A 26,911-nucleotide genomic window follows, 5' to 3' on the forward strand; every position below is an offset into this window, starting at 1 on the left:
CTTACCGTTGCCTCGCAATACACTCCATATCATTGTACTTCCATCACACTTCCCCACACGGATAAAAGGCGAAGCACAAAAGCACACTCTATGCAAGGCAAAGCACACAAGGAGCAGCAGTTCCAAGATGGCAGTTTAATACGAGGAGAAAGACGGCAAGGAGGGAAGTGCCCTTCACCTTTTCGGAAAAGAGGGGCTACTTTCAAGAGCCCTCGATAATAAGAAACAAGACTCTGAATTAAAGCTGAAGAAAGGTGCAGTGTGTGTCCAAGGGACCTGGGGCCCACCTGCATCAATAGCCAAGGTGGGGAGGTGTTCTTGCCGCTGTGTTACTGTCCTTGGCTCCTACAACAAAGCAGCGCCAGTAAAGGCCGCCCAGCTGGTGAATCGGGCAGACGGATAGCAGAGCAGTCCATTTTACAACCAATGTTGCAAGCGGCAACATTGTATGAATACATCTTCAAAGAACAAAGTGAGAGGCGTATGTGATGAGTGACGCAAATATAATTGAATATCCAAGGAGTGACTGAACTTTTTGAAAATCAAGATAGATACCATATACAGAGTGGTCCAGCACCATGTGGGTGCTCATTCGAAGATCTCTTGTTAGGTATCTGACAGAGTGTAAAATCATGAACTGTGAAATCGAAGTGGTCCTGCAACCCTGTGCAATTGGTCCGAGCCCGGCTGAGTGAGACCAATTGTGTGAAAGGGATCAAAGCCAGGCTGAGGGGGATCAGGGGAGAACCGTGAGTCACCCGAGAAAAGATATTCTTTAAGCATTGGAGAAGAGGATCTGAGCCCAGAAGAGAGGGATCCAGGGTGAAGAGTGACTCACCTGACTTGAGTATTTGTAAAGGAACGTTGTTTGTTTTGGTACATCATAACTTAAAAGACACATAAGGCCCTGATGTTGGTAATGGAATCGTGACCTCAAGCCGAAGAAGCCCGAGAGTGTGCTATTCTCGAGTTAACCGCCTTGTCCCGTGCTGAAAACGCGGGGAAAGGTTTTTTTGTGAACCTCATTTTGTGAACACTTCCTTATTTTTTATGAACATGTTCCCAAACTATTTGTATTTAGCGGTAAGAATTGACAATAGGTTTTTTAGTATAGGCCCTTTTTATTTTTGACGAGACTCCACTAGGACTGCACTATTATTTGATGGTCGTAGCTTGCTCACATCTGTAGTTTTAGAAGTAGATAGGCATTCATCACACCTTTGTTAAAGTTCAATAAAAACCGCTGTGTCACTTGTGTCCGTCTTACCTTGATACTATGCCTTCCTTACACGTGGTAACCTCCTTTCTTTCCCTGGCAGTTTCTCTGCTACCCCCCGGTCCAGGAATGGTCGGGCAGTTGGAACTAAGACTCACACACTTCAATAGGAATACTGTATGCTTTGAAATCGTTTAAAAAAAAAGAAATAAAACTGCATTTAGCATTGTGTGAAATGCTAAATACCCTAATATGTGCTTTTTTTATCTGTGTGCTTTTCAATGAGACTACCAGCAACAAGCCTCCTGGAGCAGACAATCACAAGGAACGTGAATTTACACCCGGCATTATTTTTTATGTGGTATTTTTCAGGAATTAGGACAATGCTTCAAAAAGGAACAACAAACAAATCTTCTGTTGTGCCAGACCAATTTAGTAGTTGTTCATTTGTATTGAAAGGTTTACCACCATCCCACATATTTGTGAGAAGTTGTTACGCCCCTCTAGTGAAAGAATTCACAGCTGCTATAATCACTCACCTTCTCCAGGGTTTCAATGCGCTGCTTTAATAGTCGATTTTCCGACCTCAGCCTCTGAAAAGAGAAAATAAGCAATAAACTAAATGTCAGTTATCCAATAAACAGTGAAAGTCTTCCCCCTAGTGGGCACCAAGATATGTTCTTTAAGTAAACCAAGTACAATTATTTTACATTCAAAACAACAAGCGATTCAATTAATACCTTTTGGTTCAACCACTGTTGCAGATCTACATTTCTATGTTTAGCATCTTCAATGCCACTCGAGTATTTTAAATGTCCTTCCCTTGGGACCGCTCTACCTCCAACGTTCTCTTCCAAAACTTCTTACTTCTCGAGCTCTGCTCATCCATCTCCAACTCTGAGCGCCAGACGCTTCTTTGCAGTTGGGGGCAGATCTATCTGCTTGGCTGGGGCCTACCTCTGAAACAGCCGTCCTGCCTCTCTCAAACTTGAGCAGAACCACCTTTGGTTCCAGTAGCAACTCAAGACCTTGCTTTTCACTTTGCTTTCTCTCTTCCTCTTCCCTGCTGATTCACCCAACTGCTCAGCGCACTGGCCACCTGGACACCCTCTAAACTCGGGCCCAGGCTCCTATAAATCCAGTTGCCCTTGCACTGCCTCCGGGCTCCCCAGCACTTATGGGTCTCTAGCTGCAACACTTCAGTCCCCTCTCTCTGCACTTATGAGCCACCCGCTGGCTGCACTTGTGAGTTAACGGCACTTCCCCCTTCACCTCCCCCCTGGCACTTCTCCCCTTCTCTCTTCCCTAAACTTGCGCGATCTGAATGACAAAGTCTAGTAAGATCATTATTTTGTCCTCCTTTGTTTCCCCCTCCTTGTCTTGTTGCGCCTAGAACCACTTGTTGCGCCTAGAACCACTTGTGTACTTGGTATAAATACATCATATATAATTTCATTGCTCACAATTAGCTATATTTCTAGTGACAACTGGACAACGGAATGTAAATCGATGTAAATAGTTGGCCCATGATAGCAACCTCAAAGAAATTCATAAACTTAGAATAATTTCATGAAGCCAAACCTGATCATAGAACACGTTTTTTAAAACCACTTTAAGGTACTCAGAATAAATGGCACTGTGCATGTCCACAAACAAAAATGCAGGGAAATCCCCCAATTCTTTTTTATAAGAGGAGGGTCACATGGAAACAGTACATAACTGCAACAAAGTGTTCATCCTCAAACATCTATACCATCATCAACATTGTTAATTGCTGTATAACATTCTAAAAAGGTTGTACAAAAATATTGTAATCCTATCTTGTTTAATCATCTCATGAGTGGAAACACACATTTTATTCTAGTGAAGGAGATAATTAGTAAGCCTTTTTATGGAGAACCGATCAAAGATTTTGCTAAATATCCCCACCGACACATAAAACTGTCCATTCATACACAACCAACTTTCATGAACATACATTTTATATCTCAAAACATGACACTTATGTGTTAGCATTATTCTTTCTATGGGAATCCCATAGAGTCCACCTAATTACAAAGGGATCTCCCATGTTCATGACATTCATTTATTCCCGACTTAGTTTCGGCTGGACCGGCCTAATAAATCCTTGGCCCAGCCTTCATCAGAGCGTGGCTCTTTTTCACGGGGGTGTTTAAGTACTCCAGGTATCTACAATGTAAAATACAAAACGTTTTACACATTTGAACCATCAACACCCAAAGATAATTTACTTCAGGCGATTTCAAAAGATCCTTAACAAACCATTACACAACTGTCACACATTTTGAGGCTGTATAGGGCTCGTGCTTTTTATCTCATGTTTCAAACATTAATTTCTTTAAGAGGGTACAGAGAGGGTCTCCACTGGTGCACATCTCCAAAGTGCAATGCGCTGAAAGCAGAAAGACTGTTAATCAACAAGGTTTGTCTTTAATTACAGCAATAGCATCGGCGCAAGGAATGTGTCAGTGTTCTATACCTTAATAGGACGACAATGTTAGCCCTTGTGGTCTCTGGGGTACCAATGGTCGCATTTCTTTATCTTTAAGCAATTTTTGTATCCTGGTGTGGTGTCTGAACTAATCTTTCAAAATGTAAACAAGCGCAAACATTTACGCTAAATTGATGAGTACTGCAGTATCTGGTCCGTGGGACTTGGGTGCATCGATATCCGTCAAGGGTTCTCGCGCATAATATGCATTCCTGAAACTGGCTTCATATTTACGCAAACTTACTGGTCTCTATGCCGCTCATGTCTGTACTAAGGCAGCTGCACTAGCGGCCGGCCATGTAGGATCACTATAATTTCAAACTGCTGGGCAAAGAGATTCAGTGTAATTAACGGATAAGCTGTCATTCATATTGGATTTCTATTATATCTATTTAACCAAGCAGAGAGGGTCTATGTATATCCTCATTTAACTCTGTCTCACAAGTGTTTAAGTGGGAGATCTAACTTGTGCTGTTGGTTTAACAGAGTCATTACATCAATAACCGCCCTTTCAAAATCCCTGTCTAATGATTAACCAATGGAGCCTGAAGTGTTTTAAGCATTTTAGATATGTGCTTGATTATTTTGAAAGATAACCTGCAGGTGGACATATGCCAATTTAGACTTTGAAACTCTGATAACTGAGCATGCAGAAGGCATTCTTGGTTTACAGTTGGTAACATTTCCGAATACCCAATCAAAGGTGTTGTAAGAAAATGTAATGCCTTTCTGAAAATGATGCTTCTTCTTGCTTAATGCTATTAGTGCACAAGGATGGCTAAAGCACTTTGCAGAAATATTTGCCAAGCCTGAAACTGATGAAAATCTGAGCATAACTCAGAGTTTCAACATGGTGGCATCCCAAACTCTAAAATTTGACCATCATGACATTCAGATTTTAATTTAAAGAAAATGTAGCTCCTCCTGTGCTGCAGGGCCGGATTGGCTTGCGAATACCACACTGAATGCAAACCCGCAGTTATGGGCTCCTCTCATTCTAGACTTCATAATTTGTAAAATCTTACGTACCAATGTAATGGCATCCTCTCGGAAGACCTTGATCATCATTCAGATTTTCAAAAAAGGTAATTGGAAAGACCCTTTTAATTGCCAACCCCTAGCCCTCTTGGTCATACCAGGGAACATTTTTGCACACCTCATCTTGAAAGACCTAGGCAAGTGGCTAACAAAATCAGCCAAAGTTGATATCCATCAATCTGGCTTTGTACCAGGACTCGGTACTGCCCTTAACTTACTGTTAATAACTGCCATTAAACACCAAGCATAGGTGTAAGATGAAGGTCTTTTTTGCAATTATAGATTTCAAACAGGCCTTTGATTCAATATCCAGGGAAAGGCTTATGCAAAAATTGAAAGCAGCAGGATGTCAAAAATACATTCTGGACTTCATACAGCAGTTTTACCAAAACACAAGCATTAGGATAAAATTAAATCAGGAGGGCCTCTTGACTGATCCTATTCATACTTGCCGTGGCCTAAAACAAGGCTGCATCTTGGCCTCAACTTTATTTAATTTTTAAATCAGGGATCTAAACATTGCTCTTGATGTAACAAGGTTGTTTCCGCTGAAAATCGGTAAAACTAGAATCTCTTGGCTTCTTTACGCCGACTATCTAGTTATCATTGACCAGACTGCGATTGGCCTCCAGACGAAATGATCTGCATTACAATCTGATGCCATAACAGATGCATTGACAATTAATAACAAAATAAAATATCCTACGAAAGGAAGAAGCCATCCTGATTTCAAATGGCACATAGGTAAACAACGTCTAACGGTGATACATGTGTTTTGCTATTTAGGTCAGAACATCAATGATGCGAGGACAGATACACAGTACATGAATGAGATTAAGTCTAAAATGATTAATCTAACTTCCCAGGAAAATTAATCCATCATAAATACGGGAAATTCATCTGTACTGCAATAATAACTTACCATAAACAAAAAGTTGTTGCAGGAGTAACCTATGGGGTTCAAGCGAAACTCAGAGAAAATCAACCCAACAATATAGAGGGAATCTATTGGAAAAGCATACTAGGACTACCAAAAAGCATTCCTATTGAAATCATACGGTTTCAACAAGGCCTAGCTTACCTAACAAACAATAGTAGATTTGCAAACTCTAGCCCTCCGGAGGAAATGCCTAATGCATCAAACTCATCCACTAAGCTTACGCCCGGCCCTTGCGAATTGCCTAAAAGATGATAACGACAAATCGCTTACAACGTGGAAAGCCCATTGTTTTTCAACTATAGAAAAAGCGTGTGTTGATAACAATTTACTCATTGCCAACCCAGACCGAGTTAAAACAGAATTGTACCAAATGGAGTGGTTGCTCCGATCGGATAAATACCAAAAGTATAACATCTTTAAAACAGGCAACTTCTACACAAAAACCTGAGCCGAAAACCAGCAGTGGAGTGATCCATGGGAAGCCTGGGGAAGAGTACCAGAACCGGGGAAAGCCAAGGCCCCCTCCGGAAAAGCGAAGGCGCCACGGAGCCTGTGTGGCAAGTAAGTGGAGAGCAGGAAGCGAGATAGAGCATGAGCTGCATCCCCTGGAGAGAAGACAGAGGGAGATCAGCAGGAGCGGGGACGCGATCCCGCTCTGCCCCGTGGAGCAGGCAAGCAGGAGGGGCACGAGCGGAGAGAACCCGGGGCATCCCAGGACAGGTGGGTCCCCGCGGGGAGACAACCAAGCAGCCGAGATTCACGCAGGTGACCCAGGCCCCTCCGGCCTCCTACAGAAATACGATTACAGAGAATGCCTTGACTCACAGAAAGAAGGGAGAAGGCTCAAGGGGGCACCCAGAAGCCTATCCCACGTGGAGGGGCACCCCTCCCACACACCCACTCCTAGGAGGGGGCAGCACACAGGGAGGGCCAAGACCACAGGAACAAGAGGCCTTAAAGAGAACAGGGCACGGCGCTCTGGGCAAAATAAACCTAATCAGCCCACAACCCCCGGACAGTACCAAAGGTGTGCTTGGAGGAAAGTCCAGTGCGGGACGACCAAACTGAAACAAGAAATCAGAGGCAAATAGAGGAAAAAATAAAAAATAAATTGAAGGGCTGTATGGTGAAGTGTAGTCCCCACATAGCGAGGGGTACTCGGGGGAAGAATCAGGTCCATACATAGACAGCCCCAAGGGGAGAGAGGGGTGCACGACGCCATCCGGAACCATTAAGGTGCCGAGGGAAAGGGTAGAGCAAAAGAAGAAGGCCCAGACCCGTGGGGCAAGGATCCACCAGCAGCACCCTCCCAAGAGACTGAGATCCGAGGACAACAAGGTCAAAAGGTTACCCCCACTTAAGGGACCTGGGCCAAGATGTCGAAGAATAAGGGCAAGGAGCAACAGGCTCTCCTAAAAGCCTCAAAGAAAATGCAAGAGGCCCCCATACAAAAACTCTGGAGGAAAGACTCGGACGCTCATTCCGAAGGTTAAGGAGGCCCAGACAGCAAGGACACCAGGCAAGAACAGGAGGAGGCGGGGGCAACCCAAGCTGTCACGCAAGAAATCCTCAGAAAGTACTTCCAGGTCATTGAGGACAAAATTGCTGGTATGGTAGAAACACAACTAGCCAAGATCAGAGAGGACTGGGCTTCGCCCTGCATGAGGTGAAAGGGGACATAAGCAAACTGGAGGAAAGGGCCGACACGAACGAGACGGCATTACAGGATCTGGCGGAGGACGCAAGGAAGACAGAGGTCCTGGTGGAGAAAATGGCAGCTGCCATGTACAATCTGAATCTACCGACCGAAGAACTGGAAAACAGGTCCAGGAGATTGAATGCACAGATTAAAGGTCTTCTGTAAGAAGTCCACGATAAGGACCACAAAGAGGCGGTCAAGCAAATCTTTGCAGACCTATTAGACCTCCGAGCTAAAACTGGACAGGGTCCACAGGGTGGGACCACAAAGAAAAATACCAGGAGCGAGGCCCCGAGACACCCTGGCAGCCCGTCATGATTACGGGCACAAGGAAGAGATCTCCTGGGCAGCAAGGAAGACGAAACAAACAAAACACAATGGAACGGAACTCCAACTCTTCCAGGACCTGTCCCACACGATGTTACTATAAAGGAGAAGTATGGGTCCTGTAACTCGAGCCCCAAATGAGAAGGATGTCATATACTGCTGGTCCTTCACCTTTGGACTTTTGTTTGACTGGGAGGGTAAACAACACCGCATCACAACATGCAAGGAGGGATCGACCATTCTGGAAATCGAGGAACAGGTTCCAGAGACCAGCACTAGTGGAAATAGAGTCCCTGGAACGAAGAAAACGTGGGAAAGGACAAAAGTGAAACGTAAAAACACCAAGGAGGATCTCGGGAGGATAGCTCAGGGGCAACGTGCTCGCCTTGGAAGCAAGACGATACAGAGCATCACAGGTTCGATTTCCAGGTCCACGCTTAGAAACCTCTGGGTATTAAGCGAGTTATAAATAACCCATCATATCATATCAAGAGCGGCCCGAAAGGCCCAGATTCAACTTAACAGCACCAGGAGGGACTGAGTCAAAGGTGAGACGATAGCCCAGGGAGGGTAATTACCATAACAAGACTTTCAAGGGGGATGGGGGGGCTACTTGGGATCTAGATATGGGCTGGGATGGGGGGTGGAATAGAGGCTGATTGAGTCCGCCCAGGAGGTGTGGGTGTTGGGGAGGGGGGGGGGGAATGGAAGGAGGGCGGGATTTGAGAGGGAAAACATACAGATCAAGACCAGGTCCATAAAGCCTAAAGATAGGAACGACAATCTATCCTTAATGACGCTAAATGTTAGGGGCCTAAATTCCCTGTTAAAAAACGAAAAAATTAGAGAGGTTCCTACAGAGACACCAGATATCGTGGCGCTACAGTAGACGCACATACAGGCTAAGGAACACACAAGATCAGGATTCAGGGGTACAATAAGGTGTTCCGGACCAATGAGGAAAGAAAAAAAGGTGGAGGCCTCCTGGCTATCACATCCTCTCTCAATGTCACAGTAACAGAGTGAGTAAAGGACAAAAGCGGCAGATACTTAGCCATAAGAATGCAAGGGGGGTGGGGGGGGAAGACATACACAATAGCCGCAATTTACGCTCTCAATTCCGGCCAGTACAAGTTCATACAACAGAAATCAAACAAACTTGAGGGTGTAGAGGAGGAGCTAAGTACCCCCACTTCACCGGCCCCGCCTACATTACCTGAAGTGTATGAACCAAATTATGTGATGAATACTGAACAGTTAAACCAACAAAGAAAAGAGCGTGGGCTCTGTGAAGTACCCATAAGAATACCTATACCTAAGAGAATATAGGAGGTAAAGTACCCATTGAGACAACCATACTTGCATCCAATACAATAGGATGGCCATTTGAACGAGTTTCCTGAAGAAAAAAGAAACTGAATGACCAGGATGAATGGCGACGTCATACAAAGTTGAATCGACACCCATATAGAAAGATATCCAGACCAGAGAGGCAGACGATTTATAAAGAACAAACAAGTACTAAGGAGAGTGACATCTTGGGATCAAGATAACAAAACTCATGCCACAAACCAGATGAAGAAACTTAGTTTAAATGTGTACAGATGCAATGTAACGCAAGCAGCAAAGTAATCATGAAGCTCGCCACATGCTTTTAAAATAATTAGATCGTGGCAAGCGCCAACATGTACATATATACCTCATAGATGCATATGTACAAGTAAAGGATGGATGTTTCCACTATGTATAAAGGAGTACTGAACAACGAGGAAGGCCTCATTCTAGTGTTGCAGTTGAGAAAAGCAATTGAATTAAAGAGAATAAAAGGTCAGCTAAGGAGTTGACTGAGCCAAGAAAGCCAAGGTCTTATCAAACTGGAGTTGGCTGACATTGGATATAATTAACATGAAAGAACAGAAACTCCTGTTCAAGAAGGTCAAGCAAAAACAAAAGACCTCAGAGGACTATTGAAAAATAAAATCAAATACACGAAAAGGCTCAATTGATGGTGTCCCGTCACGTCACGTGAATGGAAAAAAAGTTGGACGAGCAAGATGATCACACCTACTCACGGAAGCCGGACAGTGCCCATACTCCTTAAAAATTCTCAGAGAACACAGTACAAACTCAAGGCCAACTTCAAAGTACTAATTGACACTGGACCACTGAGGTGATGATGGATGATATTTTAATTGGTGGGAAACTGGTATCTAGACAAGCTTATCCGCAACTGGTTGTTCAGTCTGCGTGCTGCGAACATAGGTAGGAAAACTACTGACGGGGTCCTTTAGTATGAGTAGCCAATGGGACGTCGTACATTTAGTGACGTTCATAGTGGCCATTTTGAAGGGAGCGCTTAGTCGCCCCACCTGATGTTAACTATCCAACTATTTATTTCCGTTACTCAATACAGATATAGACCCTGTGCTTAATTCTTCACCTAGAACCAATTCCACTTCTCGATAGGTTTTAGTAGTTTGCCACGTAGGCTGACGTTGGTAATGACGCAGGTGAACACGTCAGCTATGACCAATTATGGATATAAGAACCCAACTTTTTTGTGAAGTAGTTAGAGTCAGAGTATCGAGCGATTGCTGATGTTCATTGTACTCCATGTTTTAAGATATTTGACATTAAAACAGATGAACTTTGCCTAACTATTTTTGTCGTCTTGATTGTTAACGTATGAATAAAATCTGCATCCCCATCTATCTCCAGGGTACCGCTACTCATCTTAAAGGGCTGGAAGCTTCCAGCTCAAGGGCTTTACCAGAGGCCCTATCATCCTAATGGGGGACCTTAACACTGCCTGGGAGCCACAACTGGATAGTAGTACGGGAAGAGCCGGACCCCATGGGGGACCTTCGAGGGAACTATAAGACAAGATCGACAGACTGGGTCTAGTGGATACCTAGAGAGAGAATAGCGGGGACGCAAATGGTTTCACCTTCTCTCACGTTCACAGGTCCTCTCTCGAGGATCGATTACGCCTGGATCTAAAAGGGTGTTATTAGGAGCGATAGCAGAGATAGACGTAGTAGCAATAGCCTTATCGTACCATGCCCCCGTATCTATTACCGTGAGGGGAGGGGGCCAACTCCCAAGGGACATGGAAGTGGAGATTCCCGTCATACACAGTCAAAGATGGTCTAACCAGGGAAGAGATAAAAAAAAGGAATAGATGAATGCTTTAGTTTCAATAGATTGGGGGACACAAGCCTTAACTCGAGGTGGGACGCATTTAAAGCCACGATTAGAGGGAAACTCAACACAATGAAAGCCAGGAGGGTTAAGGAAACTAGGCAGCTTGAAAGGGAATTAGAGAGTAAAACCAGGAGAGAATATAGATCGATAAGGGGTCAGTTGGAGGTCCTGCAAATGAGGGAGGCTGAAAAGGGCCTGCTACATCTCAGTCACAAATATTATGTGAATGCTAACAAGGCTGACAGGATGCTAGCCAGGCTGCTAAGGAAGGAAGAAAAAGACAAACTATCACTAAAATCAAACTAAGTGAAGGGCGGGTAAGCTCTGACCATACGGAAATACAAAAGGAATTTGTTGAATTCTACAGGGAGCTATATACATTGGTAGACCCAGAAGAAACCACACAACTAAGATGCCTGGAAAAACTACAATTACTGACCATAACAGCCCAGGAGGCCCAGGTCTTACACCAAGCTATAACAGCAAAGGAAGTGTGCAAAGCAATTGCCTCGCTACCCTTCAATAAAGCCCCGGGTCCCGACGGCTTCATGGCAGACTTTCATAAAACGTTTAGAGAAGTACTTACGCCTCACCTAGTCCAATTATTTAATGGGTTAGGGAGAATAACAGCATCCATGGAGGAAGCGAAAGTGGTCCACCTCCCAAACCAGGAAAAGACGGTGAATGCTGCAAATCCTATAGGCCGATATCACTAACATTTTTTCTTTTTTTTGTAAACAATTTTTATTATTTTTTTTATACAAACATCAGCACACACCTGACAGTGAAAGTTATATGCATCCAGATATCATATGCATTGACATGAATTTACCACTGCCATCCCTCTCCCCTCCCCCTTAACTCGAGCTTTCTCCATTGTACCTTCTATTATTATTCCTCCAGAGGCGCCCCTCCTTCAGTGCTCCCATAGGTGTTGTGTTTGCTTGGACTGGCCTGGGTGGACTCAGATAATGTGGCCACTAGCTGTCTCCAGGCCATCAACGTTCCCACTTCATCAACCTCCCTGTTAGTCGCTTCATACCATGCTGCCGTTTCTGCTTCAGCCCATTTCAAAAGGTCTTGCCACCACACCTCTATCATGGGTCTCTGGTATGCTTTCCACCCCATAGCTAATCTGCGTTTGGCCAAAATGTAAGCCAGGTCCTTAAGTTTGCACACGCGTTTCATATTACGTGGTCTAGTAAATCCTACCACCATGCATGCCCATACCGATTCCACGTCTAACTTAATACCTTTCTCAGTGAAGCGGTGGGTAACCTCCCCCCAAAATGTCTGAATTTCCAGGCATGCCCAAAACATGTGTTTCATCCCTGCGTTCACTTTCCCACATTTGGGGCATGTTTGTGTCACTGTACTCTTAAATCGAAGGCCTCATTTAACATTGCCAATAGCGGGGGGAGCACTTCCAGCCTATATGTTTTTATAAAACTCACTAGGGAGCCCGTCCGCCCCTGGGGCTTTACTAGTGGGAAATTGTCTGACCACTGTTTCCAATTCTTCTAATGTGATGTGGGCGTCTAGGATCCCTTTCTCTTCTGCACTCAGTTTAGGTAACCCAATATCCTCCAACATCTCTCTCATCTCGTTCTCCTCCGCCCCTCCAGTGTCTTCGTATAGGTGTTGGTAGAATTTAAGAAAACCCCCGGTTACGCTCTCTATATATGGCCATTCTCCCCCCTTATCTCTCTTATCGCCGGTCTAGGCGTCTCATTTTTATATAGCCATGCCAGCAACCTCCACGGCTTATCTCCACCTGCATGTTGCCTTTCTATGTATTTCTTATAGTTTAAGTTGCATAGTCGCTCCCAATGCCCCCCAAATTCTTGTTGTAATTGGCTCATGGCTTCGGCACCCTCCCGTGAGGTGTCCCCTTTATTCATGATTGCTTCTAGTTTCCTTTCCGTTTCTTATAACTCTTTCGTTATGTCTCCTTGGAGCCCTTTGGATTTGGACATAGCTGCACCCCTTACCACCACCTTAAATGTCTCCAATAGGTTGCTTTTCGATGCTACGCTCCCAGTGTTATTTTCAAAATATTCTATTATTTCCTCCCTCAGGTCCTCCCTGAACTCTATCTTTCAGCGCTTCGGCTCTGAGCCGCCACGTTGGGATCTAAGTACTGGGGGGCTGATGTTGCCACGTTAGGATCAAGGGTGAGTGGTCCGATAGGACCCTTGCTTTGTAGTCCGACCTCACCATCTCCCCGGTGAGATCCGGGTTGGCGAACATACAATCTAATCGTGTGTAGAGATTTTGTGGGGCTGAATAGTGTGAGTAGTTTATCATGTGGGTGGTGCAGTCTCCATATATCTTCCAGCTGGAAGTCGCCCAGTAGGGCCCTCAGGGTTTTAGATACAGGATAGGCTTGTCTACTTTCTTGTCCGATCTGTCCACCCTGGGGTCCAACGTGCAATTAAAGTCTTCTCCCCATATGACCATACCCCCCCAGGTACGGGCTGACTTTGCCATACAGGGCCTTGAAGTAGGCCACTGTATCCTGATTGTGTGTTAATGATGCACACATCCCTGTTTTCCACCGTTCCCCTTATCGCCACCATTCTTCCATCCAACTCCACTGTGGACTGCAGTAACTGGAAGGGTACATGTGGTGTGATCCAGGTGATTACCCCCCTGGCATGTGCCGAATACGTTGCACCAATAATGGTCCCCTACCATTTTCTCTGTATCACCTCTTGTTTTTCTTTTGTGAGGTGGGTTTCCTGTAGTATGGCTATGTCTATTTTCTGTCTTCTCAGGTACATCATGATCTTGTTTCTCTTCAAATAACTATCGAGTCCCCTGATATTCCATGTAGCTATCTTAAGGTCTCCCATCCCTCATCCATATCCCGTCATGCCTCTGTCCTCCATTGTCTTCCGGCAAACGCGCAACAGCACATGGATATAAGCTTGTTCCCTAACAAACCCTATTGCAAACTCCCCAACTCACATCCCACCCTCCCCAACCCTAACTGTTGAACACGAATAAACATTGATGCGGAAATCTAAACTAAAATCCTGGCCACTAGGTTAGACCCCATCCTTCCAAAATTAATTGGAATAGACCAATCAGGCTTCATACGGGGCAGACAGACCGGGGACAACACTATAATCATCTTCCATCTCTTAGAAAAAATAAACTTTAAAAAGACACCAGCGTTCCTCCTGGCTCTAGATACAGAGAAAGCATATGACTTGGTGGAGTGGCAGTTTGTATTCGCCACAATGAAGAAAATGGGATTTGGGGAGAGAATATTGAAAAAAATAAAGGCTAACTACGCTAACCCTTCTACCCGCCTAATGATAAACGGACAGCTAACAGGGCCCATCCATTCAGATAACAAGAGGAACGAAACAAGGGTGTCCACTTTCCCCTCTATTGTATGCGATCATCCTAGAACCCCTATTAGCTACTATCAGGGCCCCTGAAGACGTAAGAGGCATCCCTTTCGGTGGGCAGTCCAATAAAATAATGGCCTTCGCCGACATGTTGCTAACACTTACAGAACCGGAGGACACCATTGGCGCATTGGACAGGGAACTAGGTACATTTAGAGAGGCCGCAGGGTCAAAAATCAATACGAACAAGTCGGAGGCCCTGAACCTAACGATTTCGGAAGGGAAAGTAAGGGAGATAGCAAAAGCATCCCAATACACCTGGGTGCCAAAGGCGATAAAATGCTTAGGAATCAACATCCTAAAAAGAGGGAATCACTGTACCAAGCAAACTACCCGCCCTTACTGGCTAAAATCAAACAACTTCTACAGGAATAGAGCCCACTCACAATTTCATGGCTAGGCAGGATCAATGTAATAAAGATGGTCATACTCCCAAAAATCCTGTGTTACTTTATGACTATCCGACAAAAGTCCCTTAATCGTTCTTTAGAGCACTCGAGGTGTCCATAGGAAAATTTGCATGGAACAATAAAAAGCCTAGAGTGGCGATGAGATTGTTGGAAACTCCTAGCAACAGGGGAGGGATGGGGGTCCCAGAAATGAGAGATTACTACCTGGCCGCCCAAATCAGAGTGATCAGAGATTGGTCAAAGAATCACAGAAATAACGGGTGTTGACATATGGAACAAGCACTAGTGGGAGGGGTGTCCAGTCTTTAATTCGAATACAAAAGGGTTGAATACAATAGTTGAGGATACATTTTTTCTAATAACCTTAATTTCGAATGGTCATTTGTGAGAATCGTTTTCGAACATTATATCTAATAATACAGACACTTATTTGTATTTGTAATAATGCATTTATTTTTAATAATGTTTTTTAATGTAACTTTGTTTAATAAATTAGTATGTATATATGAATATAAACTGTAAAAATAATATATATATATGAATATTAACTGTAAAAATCACAAAAATGTTTTAAATGCAATTTTTTTAAAATATATATATTTTACATCAGAACTTTTTCTAACTTTTTCTAACTGTTATACTTTTCCAACTGTACATGGATTACATAAAGTTGTTCAAGTTTTGTTTTTATGTTTTTAGTCCAGCATCCAACGTATGACATGTAACGTTTATGCATTCATGCGTGGACGCCTTTTTGCAAGTTCTTGTTCATTCGGTCGGTTTCCTATGCTGAAGCGCTCTCAGTTTATGGATTCATTTTTTTTTCAAATTGGAGCATTTTTTTTTTCTCGGATGTGGATTTTTGGATTGTTAAGTTATCGTGGAATGGATTTTTTTCTACGCATTGATGGATCTTTAACTTGGATTATGGATTTCTGATTACTCGGATACTTCTGCATGGATTTCCTTTTTTTTATGTTTTTTTTTCCTGGAATGGATATTGGATTATGGATTCATGATTACTTGGATTGGTTCCTTTTGGATTTCTTGGATTTTTTTGCCTAATTTTTCATTTGGAACATTTTTCAGATTGCAGAATCGGTGCTTTTGTTGAGTTTTTACTTATTCATTTTTAACATTTCAAGTTGATAACGCTTCTAATAGTTAATTGTTTTGAAATTGTTTACTATACTCGTTATTCGTTTATCATAGTCTCTGCATTTCTTTCTGTTTCTGAGTATTTTCAAGAGATCTAGTCAGTGCGATTTTAATTTCCTGTGCTGATTGCTCCATTTTAAGTTGTTTTATGAAATGCCACAAATTTGAGTTATTTACATTGAATTGCTTGTTTATTTTAATGTGCCATCCCTCTTGAATATTGTTTGTTCTTGGCCAGTTTTCCTTCACCGCTCGGTAACAGTTCCATACCGAAATGGGATATTTGGCTCTCCTCCTTGTACCTTTCCTTGTAAATTGACCTATCCAGGTGTTTTCCAAATAATCTAACAAATCTGCTAATTCATCTTTATTTATTTTAAAGTATGTAGTGGTAATCAGTGTTTCATAATACGTAATTACTTTGTCTTCCTGTACAAATGCTAATGCAAATATTTGTTTTATCTGATGTTGAAAATCACTGTTCTCAATGTATTTCGATTGTAGGCGTAGCTTTTTAATTTTTCGCCATATGCCTTGTCCAAAATGAAAAAAACATCCTTGTATATGTGTTTCCAGGTACATTGTTTTAAAACCTTTTAATTGACCCTGTTCAAAGTCCATTACTATTGTATTTGGTGTTTTATCCGGTATTGCTTCTTTTATTTTGCAAATACACTTCTGTATAGTTCTTCTGTTTTGCCCGGCATTAACGCATGCAATAACGGTATTACTGTTCAACTAATAGTACCATGTATGCTATAAAATTGGACAAAGGGATCCAGACATGACTTAAATGTTGCATCTCCATTCCATACTGTCGAATTTCCTAGATGTGTCAAATTGGTATTAGTAGTAAAAATTAATATTTTTTCCTCTTTAATTTCCAATGTCGCAAACAGAAACTGTTCCCCATTTTCGTTTTTCTGTTATATCTCTGGTACATTTATGTCAGTGGTGCCATCGGCACGTTTTCTATTTGCTGTTTTTGTCTATTAATGCTACGTTGTAGCAGTTTTGTATTTGCCATCTGAGCCGCTACATGTAGCAGTATTTTTCCATATGTCCTGTTGATTATTGAGCCTCATTTCGAATTTGTTTCTGCATTTTTTTAAATTTCATTTATTGTCTTTTTAATCAATATCGCTGTATTATCAGGCATATGATTGTGCTCTCCTGTACATCGTACATTTTAATTTGCGGTACTCGGTACATTTCCAATACGTTGATTCTTTACGTGTAATTTCACGATTATATGTGTAGCCTCCGTACACCAATTAATTTCCTCCCATTTGGGATTGTACATATTCAATTGTGACACTCATGTATCTGAAATAGCGAAAGTTCTGGTTATTTCTGGTTTTGTGACTAATATGGGTCTTATATTCTTATTTCATTAATTTTATTCGTTTTGCTTACCTGATGATTTCAGTCACGTAATACGATCTTAGTGTCAGCTGGTGTTTCCTTATTCACTTTCTCTCACGCACTGAGAGTTTGTTTTCAACTGTCACCTGTATATATTTTTATTTTATTTATTTATATATTTATAACGCGGCGAAAGCTTGCAAGCATCAGGGCGCGACAGAGACACAAAGACAGAAGGTTCACAGGACAATACAAATAGGAAAGAAAAGTAGGCTCTACCTGAGCGCAGGAGTGGCAGAGGTGTTAATTATTTGAAGAGTGTAGTTTTCAGCTGCTTTCTGAATGATTGCATATTGCTTTCGAGTCTGAGGTTACGACGTAACTCATTCCAGTGGGAAATGGCATTGATGGGAAATGCTCTACCTAGGCGTATGGATTTAGCTCTGGGGTGACAATTTAAGCAGTCCTTGTTTTGCGGATCTTAAGCTTCGGCTAGGCTCATACCAACTGAATTCCTTCTTCAGGTATGCTGGTGCCATTCCATTTAGGCAACGGTGAACCAGTGTCAGAGATTTGAAGATGATACGTTCCTTCACTGCTAGCCAGTGGAGGTCGTTTCTGTCTTTTGTAAAGTGGTCACGTTTGGACTTTCCTACGATGGATCAGACTGCATTATTCTGAATGATTTGACATTGCTTTATGCAGTTGCTACTGGCACCTAACAGTAAAGCGTTTCCATAGTCCAGTCGTGACAAGATGGTGGCCCTAGCTATTGTGGCACTATTTTTGGTATTTAGTAGAGGTCTGATGCAACAGAGGAGCCTCTGATAATATTGGCAGTTCTGTTTCAGGTAAGAGGTTTGTGCCTCGGCTCCTAGTGATGATTGCAAGTAGATGCCGAGTGTTTTGACTTTGACACTGATGGAGGAGTCTTTTATACGAAACAAGGAGTAGGCTGGGCCTATGTTTTTTAGGACTTTTGTTGTGCCAGATGTCATGAGCTCCGTTTTTGAGCTATTTAGGCACATCCAGTGTGATTTCATCCAGTTTTCTATTGTGTTGTAAATGGCTGATAATCTGTTATTGTCGGAAGTATGGTTGCCACATAGTTCCAAAAGGAGCTGCGTGTCATCTGCAAAGTTGGTCAAAAAGATCCAAAGCTGTGAGAGAAGGCTGCAGAGACAGCGAATGTACAGATTAAAAAGGAGTGGGGACAAGCTGTCTCCCTGCTGAACACCACATTCCACTGGTTTAGAATTGGTGGAGTGTCCTCCCCAGGTGATTTTAGAGTTCCTACCTCTAGAAAGGACGATACCTATTCAATGGCTTCCTTAGAGCAATTTACAGCTGTACCTATGGCCTCTCGGAGCTTCCCGTGATCTAATAAATCGAAAGCTGCCGAGAGGTCCAAAAGGATTAGCAAGCCTGCCTTTCCTTTGTCAAGGATACCTAGCATTTTGGTTTGTAAATCCAACAATGCTGATTCGGTGCCATGAGCACTTCTGAAGCCTGATTATTGTGAGTGCAAAAGGCAATGCTTGCCTACGTATTCTTGCAGCTGTTTTGTGGCGATTTGATCAAGGATTGTTAATAGGAAATTACAGTTTGTGATAGGTCTAAGGTTTGTCGGGTCCTGTTGGTCTAGACCAGGTTTTTTTCACCAGAGGAGTAACAGTGACTGTTTTTATTCCAACAGGGACTTTCCAATCCCTAAAAGAGGCATTTGTCATGCACCATAGAAAGGGGGCAAAGATTTCTGCATTATCTAGAATGAATTTGGGGAGGCAAGACGTTTTCAGAGCAAGAAGTGCAGTTCATGGATGAAAGAGTATCCAGCATGTCTTCTGCCGAGCCTGGCGAAAAAATTAATTTAGGAATATTAGGTTCTGGGTTTACCTCATTAGTTTGGTGCAGGGGTGATGTTTGTTACTTTAAAGTTAATTATGTTATCTCTAGCTTTTTTAATTTTATTTGAAAAGGCTGTTTGGGCTTGTTCACAGTCAACCATGGTTGGCTGGAATAGCAATGGCGGTGAAAGAGTAGGTGGCTTTTCGATTGATTTTAAGATTTGAAACAATTTGCCAGTGGAATTTGAGGCGCTGGTGATTTGGTCATTATAGTAATTCTTTTTAACTTCTGTTAATTTGGCTCTATACAAAAGATCGCATTTTTTCCAATTTTCTTTGTTTGGTTCAGAAGGAGTTTTATGCCATTTTCTCTCCAGTCTCCTTTTTGCTGTTTTGAGTGTGGCCACCTGTATATAAACCACCTTTGGGAGGAATTTGAGTGTGGCCAGTTCGGCCCTATACCAACTTTGGTCGTTTGGGTTTGGACGTGCTTGTTTGTTTTTAAGTGGAACCTGTCTATCTAGTAGTTCCTGGAAATGGTTGCCGAAGAGGAGGTGATGAGATCGCAGGGGTCGTCATCTGTGGTTTTATCCATGATGTGTAATTCCTTTTCCTAGGATGTCTGGTGTGATTTTCTTCAAATTCTTATTTTGGATGGTTTTGGGGGAATTGTCAAAGTAATTGGTTGTTAAAGAAAGTGTAGCTTTGATTTTGTAATGGGCAGTCCAGATACAAGGTAGGATGTTTGTCACTGTTAGTTCTACATTGTTAGTGATAATCCAGTCAAGTTGGTTACCAGAATGGATATTAGGGCCTTTGTTTGCTATAGAGTAATTGATGTTTTGTAGATTTTTTTCAAGGCTTATAGCGTCCTTATCGCTGGGATTTCCTCGCCATCTGTTTAGATCACCTAGAAGAACAAGTTACTTCTTACCTTGTAACGTTCTTTCGACGGGATGTTCCTCCGACGTATTCCTCATCTTAGATATATCCTTCCAGCTCTGCCTGCTGGCCTCGGAAAATACGACAGCCGCCGTATCGACGCTCGACGTCATCCTGCCTATAAAGGCCACGCGCAGCGTCCGTTGCTCAGTTCCGTTTTGTAGCCCACAGTATTACTGTCTGGACTAGACTAATCCCCCTGAAGGAGCGTAAGCTGCAACAACAAGGGAAGTAGAACTGCGGGGATGGATGGGAGGGTCGATGAGGAATACGTCGGAGGAACATCCCGTTGAAAGAACGTTACAAGGTAAGAAGTAACTTGTTCTTCGAAGGGATTGTGTCCTCCGACGTATTCCTCATCTTAGATAGGCTCCCATAGCAGTATTCTATATTCGGAGGAGGGAGTACTGACTTCACGCTGTCTTCTATTGATGAATAGAATCCAGTACAGCCCTTCCAAACCTAGTCTCTTGACTGGAGGAGGAATCCAGATTGTAAAAACGTGTAAAGGTATGGACAGACGACCATGTAGCGGCCGCACATATGTCTTTAACCGGCACGCCTCTTTTGAGGGCCGATGAAGCTGCAATACCTCTGGTCGAATGAGCCCTAAGGTTTTGAGGGGGCTCTTTCCCTGCCAGTTTATAACATTCCAGAATGGCTAGAATGATCCATCTGGAAATGGTCTGCTTAGTTATTGATAACCCCAGCTTGTGACCTGCGTAACCTACAAACAGCTGGTCTGCCTGTCTTATCCTGGCTAGTCTACTAATGTAAAAACTTAAAACCCTCCTAGGGTCTAGTCTGTGTAACCTCTCTTCCTCTTTCCCCGGGTGAGGAGGAGGATAGAAAGATGGTAGGGTAATCTTCTGAGTGATATGGAATTCAGAAACCACCTTTGGGAGGAAATTAGGCTTCACTTGCAGGACAACTTTGTCTTTGTGAAAGATTGTATGAGGGGGTTTACAAGAAAGAGCTTGTAATTCGCTCACCCTTCTAGCAGATGTAAGTGCTATTAATAAAACAGTTTTAAGGGTAAGGAATCTTAACGAACAAGAATGGAGAGGTTCGAAAGGTGTACCCATCAGGAAAGTTAGTACTAAGTTTAAATCACATAGGGGAACTTGGAATGGTCTTGGGGGATAAACATTGGTTAACCCCTTTAGAAACTGTATTACCAAGGGTAATTTGAAATAGGATGCTTCTTCCGCAGTACGCTTAAAGATAGATAGCGCTGCGAGATAGCCCTTAATGGTGCCAACTTGAAGGCCTGAATTTGCCAAATATAATAGGAAGGACAAAACCATTGGTGTACCACATGAAAATGGGTCGATATTCTGTTCTCTACACCAGCTGCAAAATCTGTTCCAACGGCAGCGGTATAAAGACTTTGTTGCTGGCCTCCTTGCCGAAAGCAACACCTCCATAACATCATCAGGGAGGTCCCAATCCTTGTACCTCAGCCGTACAGAAGCCAAGCGTGAAGGTTGAGGGTTTTGATGTCTGGATGGAGAACCTGACCTCCCTTCTGTGAGAGAAGGTTCTCTGTGAGAGGAAGTCGAATTGGAGGGCAGATGGACAAGTCTAGAAGGTCCGGGTACCACGTTCTCCTGGCCCAATCCGGGGCAATTAGGATCATGGTTTGCCGGAATCTTCTCAACCTCCTGATCATTTGAGGAATGACAGGGACCGGTGGGAACGCGTACAGAAGCGGAAACTCTCAATCCACTATGAACGCGTCTCCCAGAGCTCCTCTCGGAGGAAATTCCCTTGAGCAGAACAGGTCGCATTTCCTGTTTAGGCTGGTGGCGAACAGATCTACCTGAGGGGTTCCCCAAAGGGCAAAGATCTCTTGAAGGACTTCCTGAGCTAGCTCCCACTCGTGGGAGACTGTGTTCTGCCTGCTCAGAGCGTCCGCTGTCAAGTTCTTCTCTCCGGCTAGGTGAACTGCCGATAGAGAGATTCCTTCTTGGATTGCCCAAAACCAGAGCTGCATCGCCTCTCTGCACAGGGGTAGTGATCCTACGCCTCCTCTTTTGTTGAGGTAATGCATGGCCACCGTGTTGTCCGTCATTATCAGGACGTTCTTCCCTTGTACAGCTGGCAGGAAAGCCTTCAACGCAAGTCTGATGGCTCTCAGCTCTAACAGGTTGATGTGTAGTCTGGACTCCGATGGAGACCAACGACCGCTGATGGTCAAGTCGTTGGCGTGGGCTCCCCACCCCGTGAGTGAGGCATCCGTGACTACTGTTATCTCCGGCCAGGGTTGCCAAAACTGTTCTCCTTTCAGAATGTTCTCCTGACAGGCCCACCACTGAAGGTCTCGAGCCACCCTGCCGGGAACCTGAAGAAGATCTGTCATTCTCCATCAGAATTGTGACCACTGAGTCCTCAGTGCCCACTGGAGGGATCTCACTCTCAGGCGAGCCTCTGGCACAAGGAAAATGCAGGATGCCATGAGGCCTAGCAACCTCAAAAAGTCAAAGGCTGGGAGACGTTGGGCATGTTGGAACTTGGTAACCATCTGTAGAATATCTTGAGCCCTCACCTCTGGTGGCGAGGCTTTTCCCAGGGAAGTATCCAGGATCGCTCCTATGAACTGGAGTCTCTGCGATGGTATCATTTGTGATTTCTTTAAATTGAGGGAGAAGCCCAGTCTGTGAAGGAAATGGCACACGTGATTTAGCTGGATCTGAGCTTGCTTCGGAGAAACAGCCCTGATCAGCCAATCGTCCAGGTAGGGGTAGACGTGAATCCCTTCCCTCCTTAGACTTGCAGCCACTACCGACATTAACTTGGTGAAGACCCTCGGGGCGGAGGTCAGCCCAAATGGCAGTACTCGAAATTGATAGTGAGAGTTGCCAATTGCGAACCTCAGGTATTTCCTGTGTTTGAGATGGATAGGCACATGGAAATAAGCGTCCTGAAGGTCCAGAGATACCAACCAGTCCTGAAACTGAAGGGCCTGGAGGATCTGAGAAAGAGTGACCATCTTGAATTTGTCTTTTCTGAGGAATTTGTTCAATTCTCGCAAGTCCAAGATGGGTCTCAGTCCTCTGTCTTTCTTCGGAATGAGAAATTAAGGGGAGTACCAGCCCTTGTCCCTCTCCGCTACAGATACCGGTTCTATGGCACCTTTCTCTAGCAGGTCCAAAATTTCCTGCAAGAGGAGCGGATCTGGAGCTTTCTGAGAGCTGATCCCCGGTGGATGACTCTGAGGTATACGTAGGAAAGGCAGGCAGTAACCTTGGGCGACTGTTTCCAATGCCCAAGTATCTGACGTGATAGCCTGCCATACCGTCAGATGTTGAGTCAACCTGCCTCCTACAGGTGTCCTGTGAGGGGAGTCCTCAGAGTGGTTTTGGGGCGGCTGATGCAGATGCCGATGGTAAAGAGGCACCTGCTGTTGCTGCGGCTTTAGAATATCTACCCCGTCCACCTCGGGTAGTTCTTCTTTGACCCCTTTGAGCCGGTCGTCCTCTACCTCTTCCGAATGCGGAGTAGAAGCGAAAGGACTTGCCCCTCGCAGAGGTTCCTGTGGGACGAAAAGGAGTCTGACGGATTGCAGCTCCTAGGGATTTTGCTGCAGCTTTTGAAGTTTGCAGTTTCTCTAAACTGTCATCCGCCTTTTTCCCGAACAAAGAAGAGCCATCGAATGGCATGTTCAAGAGCCTGGCTTGCACATCTGGGGCAAAACCCGACTTTCTCAACCAAGCGAATCTCCTGGTTGATGTACTTGCCTCCATTGCTCTGTTGATACTGTCAGCCGAATCAATGCTCGTCTGGAGGGATTCGCACATAGCGTCTTTACCGTCCTGTATAATATTCAGGAACGCATCCCTTTCTTCTCCCTCCGGGATGCAGTCAGCCGCTGTAGAAGCACACTCCCAAAGTGTATGGCTGAACCTAGCAAGGGTGCAAGTAGCATTAACAGACTTTAATGCCATGCTACATGCTGAAAAGACTTTCTTTGCCATAGCATCATATTTTTTATCGTCCCTGTCCTGTGGGACTGTAGGATAAGCCGTCTTGACATCGGTAGAGGATGCTGCTTGTACCACCAGACTTTCTGGGGATGGATGTTAAGACAAAAACTCTGGGTCTGTGGAAGATACCCTGTACTTTGCAGACAGTTTTTTTATTTACTGCTGGTATTACATCTGGGGTTTCCCAGTTTGTCATGATCTTTCTCTGAAGAGCTTTATGAAAAGGCACCACAGGATCCTCTTGTGGGCCTTTGTCGAGAATATCCGTGAGGTCATCTTGCTGGAAAGATTGTGAAGGTGCAGACAACCCCATGAACTCTGTAATCCTGGCCATTAAGGCTCTGTAGGGGGTTTCAGCATGCTCCCCCGGGTCTGGCTTAGCAAAATCCACCTCAGGGGAAGTGTCTAACCCACTTGCCTCATGTAAAGAATCAGGAAGATCCTTTAATCTGCGCTCTTCAGAGGAAAATTCCTCTCTAACTGGGGTTACAGGTCCCCGTAACTCAAATGTGTCTTGTTCAGACAAATCACCCTCTTCTAAAATTGAGGATATAGTTCTCAATTGTTCTGAACTCATAAAGGGAGTAAATCCCATTTCCAAGGCAGACGGTGCCGAACTTGTCATTATTGGCCTCGAAAACGTCGATGTCGTCGACGCCGACGTCGAAGGCTTCGAGCGCGGCGTCGAAAACAGAGGTGGAGGCCTCGAGGACCTCGACAGAATTGGAATTCTACTCGACAATATCGACGCCATCGACGTCGAGGGCCTGGGGATAGTCACTGGATGTGTGGTCACCGTGACTTTTCTTGGCGTCGACGCCGGTGTCGAGGCCGGCGTCGAGTCGACAGACCCGTGTGTCGAAGGTCCCTTCGACAACGGCGTCGAAGACATCGACCTCGACGTCGACGGAACCTTCGTCAACGGAACCTTCGAGGAAGGTTTGGAGGTCATAGTCCTGCTCGAGGGTTCGAGACGCGCTCAAGAGGTTTCTTTCGCCGGGTACTGCGACTCGCGGCGTTTTTGACCTCCGGGTCTTTCGACCAGAGCCTCGCTCTCGGCAGTCTTCGAGGGGGTCGAGGCCGCTTTCTCGAAGACGCTCATCATATTTTTTCGGAATTCCTCCCATTCAGCCCGGGAACTATGTTTCGTGGGGCAAGGGATTCTTTTTGGCGAAACAGAGGAAGAGGAAGACGGAGAAGGGGATCTTCGACGTCTCCTCTTCGAGTGCTTCGATCTCGAGGAGTGATGAGACCCACTCCGAGACCTGGAGCGCGAATGGTGACGAGGAGACGAAGGTCTCGACTTCGTCGACGAAGAAGAAGCTTTAAAAGTCTTACCTTTCTCCAGCTTCCCCCTACACTCCTTCAGGGCCTTAGCTGTCATGGACATACAGTTCTCGCATTCCGAACAATGGTGTTCAGCTCCCAAGCACCACAGACAATTTCTGTGAGGATCGGTCAACGACATCTTTTTCCCACAATCTCGACATTTTTTGAAGTCGGATCGAGAAGTTGTCGGTTCCGACGAGGAAGCCATCGAGTACGGATCGAATAACTCGAGGTAAATAGGATTAATCTGACTAAGAACTGAGCAACGGTATTCCGAGGCACCGAGTAAGCGCGGAAAAACGGAACTGAGCAACGGACGCTGCGCGCGCCCTTTATAGGCAGGAGGACGTCAAGCGTCGATACGGCGGCTGTCGAGGGACATCGACTCGAGGGACGTCGACGTGCAGCGCCCTCTAGAGAAAAAAATTTCCGAGGCCAGCAGGCAGAGCTGGAAGGATATATCTAAGATGAGGAATATGTCGGAGGACACAATCCCTTCGAAGTACTGTTTCTGTGTTGGTTCCTTTTAGGTTCTTTAGAATATGACAGAGTTCATCATTGAATTCTGTGGTTAGTGATTATGAGAGGGCCTAAGTTTAAGGTGAAGGACCTCACAACCAGAACATTGAATTGTGCTAGTGAAAAGTTTTAAGTTCTGTTTAGCTATTATGGCTACCCTTCCTCCCTTTCCTGTTGCTCTATTTTCAAAGTAAATGCTGTAATTGGGGGTGGGAGGGGGACTGCAATGGCAATGGCTGGGCCTGTTGGTTCATGTAACCAGGTCTCAGTAAGAAAGAGGATATCCAGATTGTCCTCAAGGATGTAGTCGTGTACGTCTTGAGCGTCTTTATTCAGTGACCTTGTGTTTAATAGTGCAATTTTGATGTTGTCTATTTCTGGACAAGGGGGTACCTTTAAGTTGGTGGCTGGCTCTATTTTACTTAAGCTGGAATGGTGAAAGTGTGTTTTCGTGTTCTTGCCCAACTTTTGTTTGGTCTGTGGGATTGCTGCATCTTGTGTTTTATCTAAAGTGGATGGACTAGGTGGCGTGTTCTTGGTGCATATAAATTCTTTAACTAATTGCTAATTTTGTAATTTGTTAGCTTTGGATAGCAAATACAGTAGGTTGGGATAACCAATTTCTTACCCATCTTATCTTCCCAGTATGGTGGGAAAATTGGGCAGAGTAGAGAGCCGACAGCCGATGTCCGTCTTGGTTGAAATGAGATTAATCAAATTGGCTTTAGAACCCTCTATGGACTGTTAATGGATTGGACGGTTAATGTACAGGGTGCATGGTGGAGGCGGAGTCCATTCTTAATTGAAAATGTGAATGAAAAGGTCTGATGCATAGGTAGTTTATAAATTGTCTAGATGTCGATTTTTTTTTTGTTGTAAACTCTTTATTGAATTTTGCAACATAACAATCAGAAAGTGAAAACATTCCCTCCGCCCACCCTCCCTCTCCCACCCCCCTTGCCCCCTCGGCGACTAGCTTAAAAAACTCTTAACTCTCCAT

At 44.3% G+C, this 26,911-nt stretch overlaps 1 protein-coding gene across 3 annotated transcripts in view; it reads right to left on the reverse strand.

Annotated features, from left to right (window-relative positions):
- The window catches only part of EVI5L (ecotropic viral integration site 5 like), a 1,319,565-nt gene that overhangs the window by 360,880 nt on the left and 931,774 nt on the right, over positions 1-26,911 (reverse strand). For all 3 annotated transcript variants that reach the window (XM_069604001.1, XM_069604000.1, XM_069603999.1), the window contains one exon: positions 1,756-1,809. In XM_069604001.1, coding sequence (XP_069460102.1) covers positions 1,756-1,809 — 54 coding nt within the window. The remainder of the gene's footprint in view (positions 1-1,755; positions 1,810-26,911) is intronic.

The sequence above is a fragment of the Ambystoma mexicanum genome, chromosome 3q (genome assembly GCF_040938575.1).
Source record: "Ambystoma mexicanum isolate Mex_15411 chromosome 3q, UKY_AmexF1_1, whole genome shotgun sequence".
NCBI classification, from domain to species: domain Eukaryota; kingdom Metazoa; phylum Chordata; class Amphibia; order Caudata; family Ambystomatidae; genus Ambystoma; species Ambystoma mexicanum.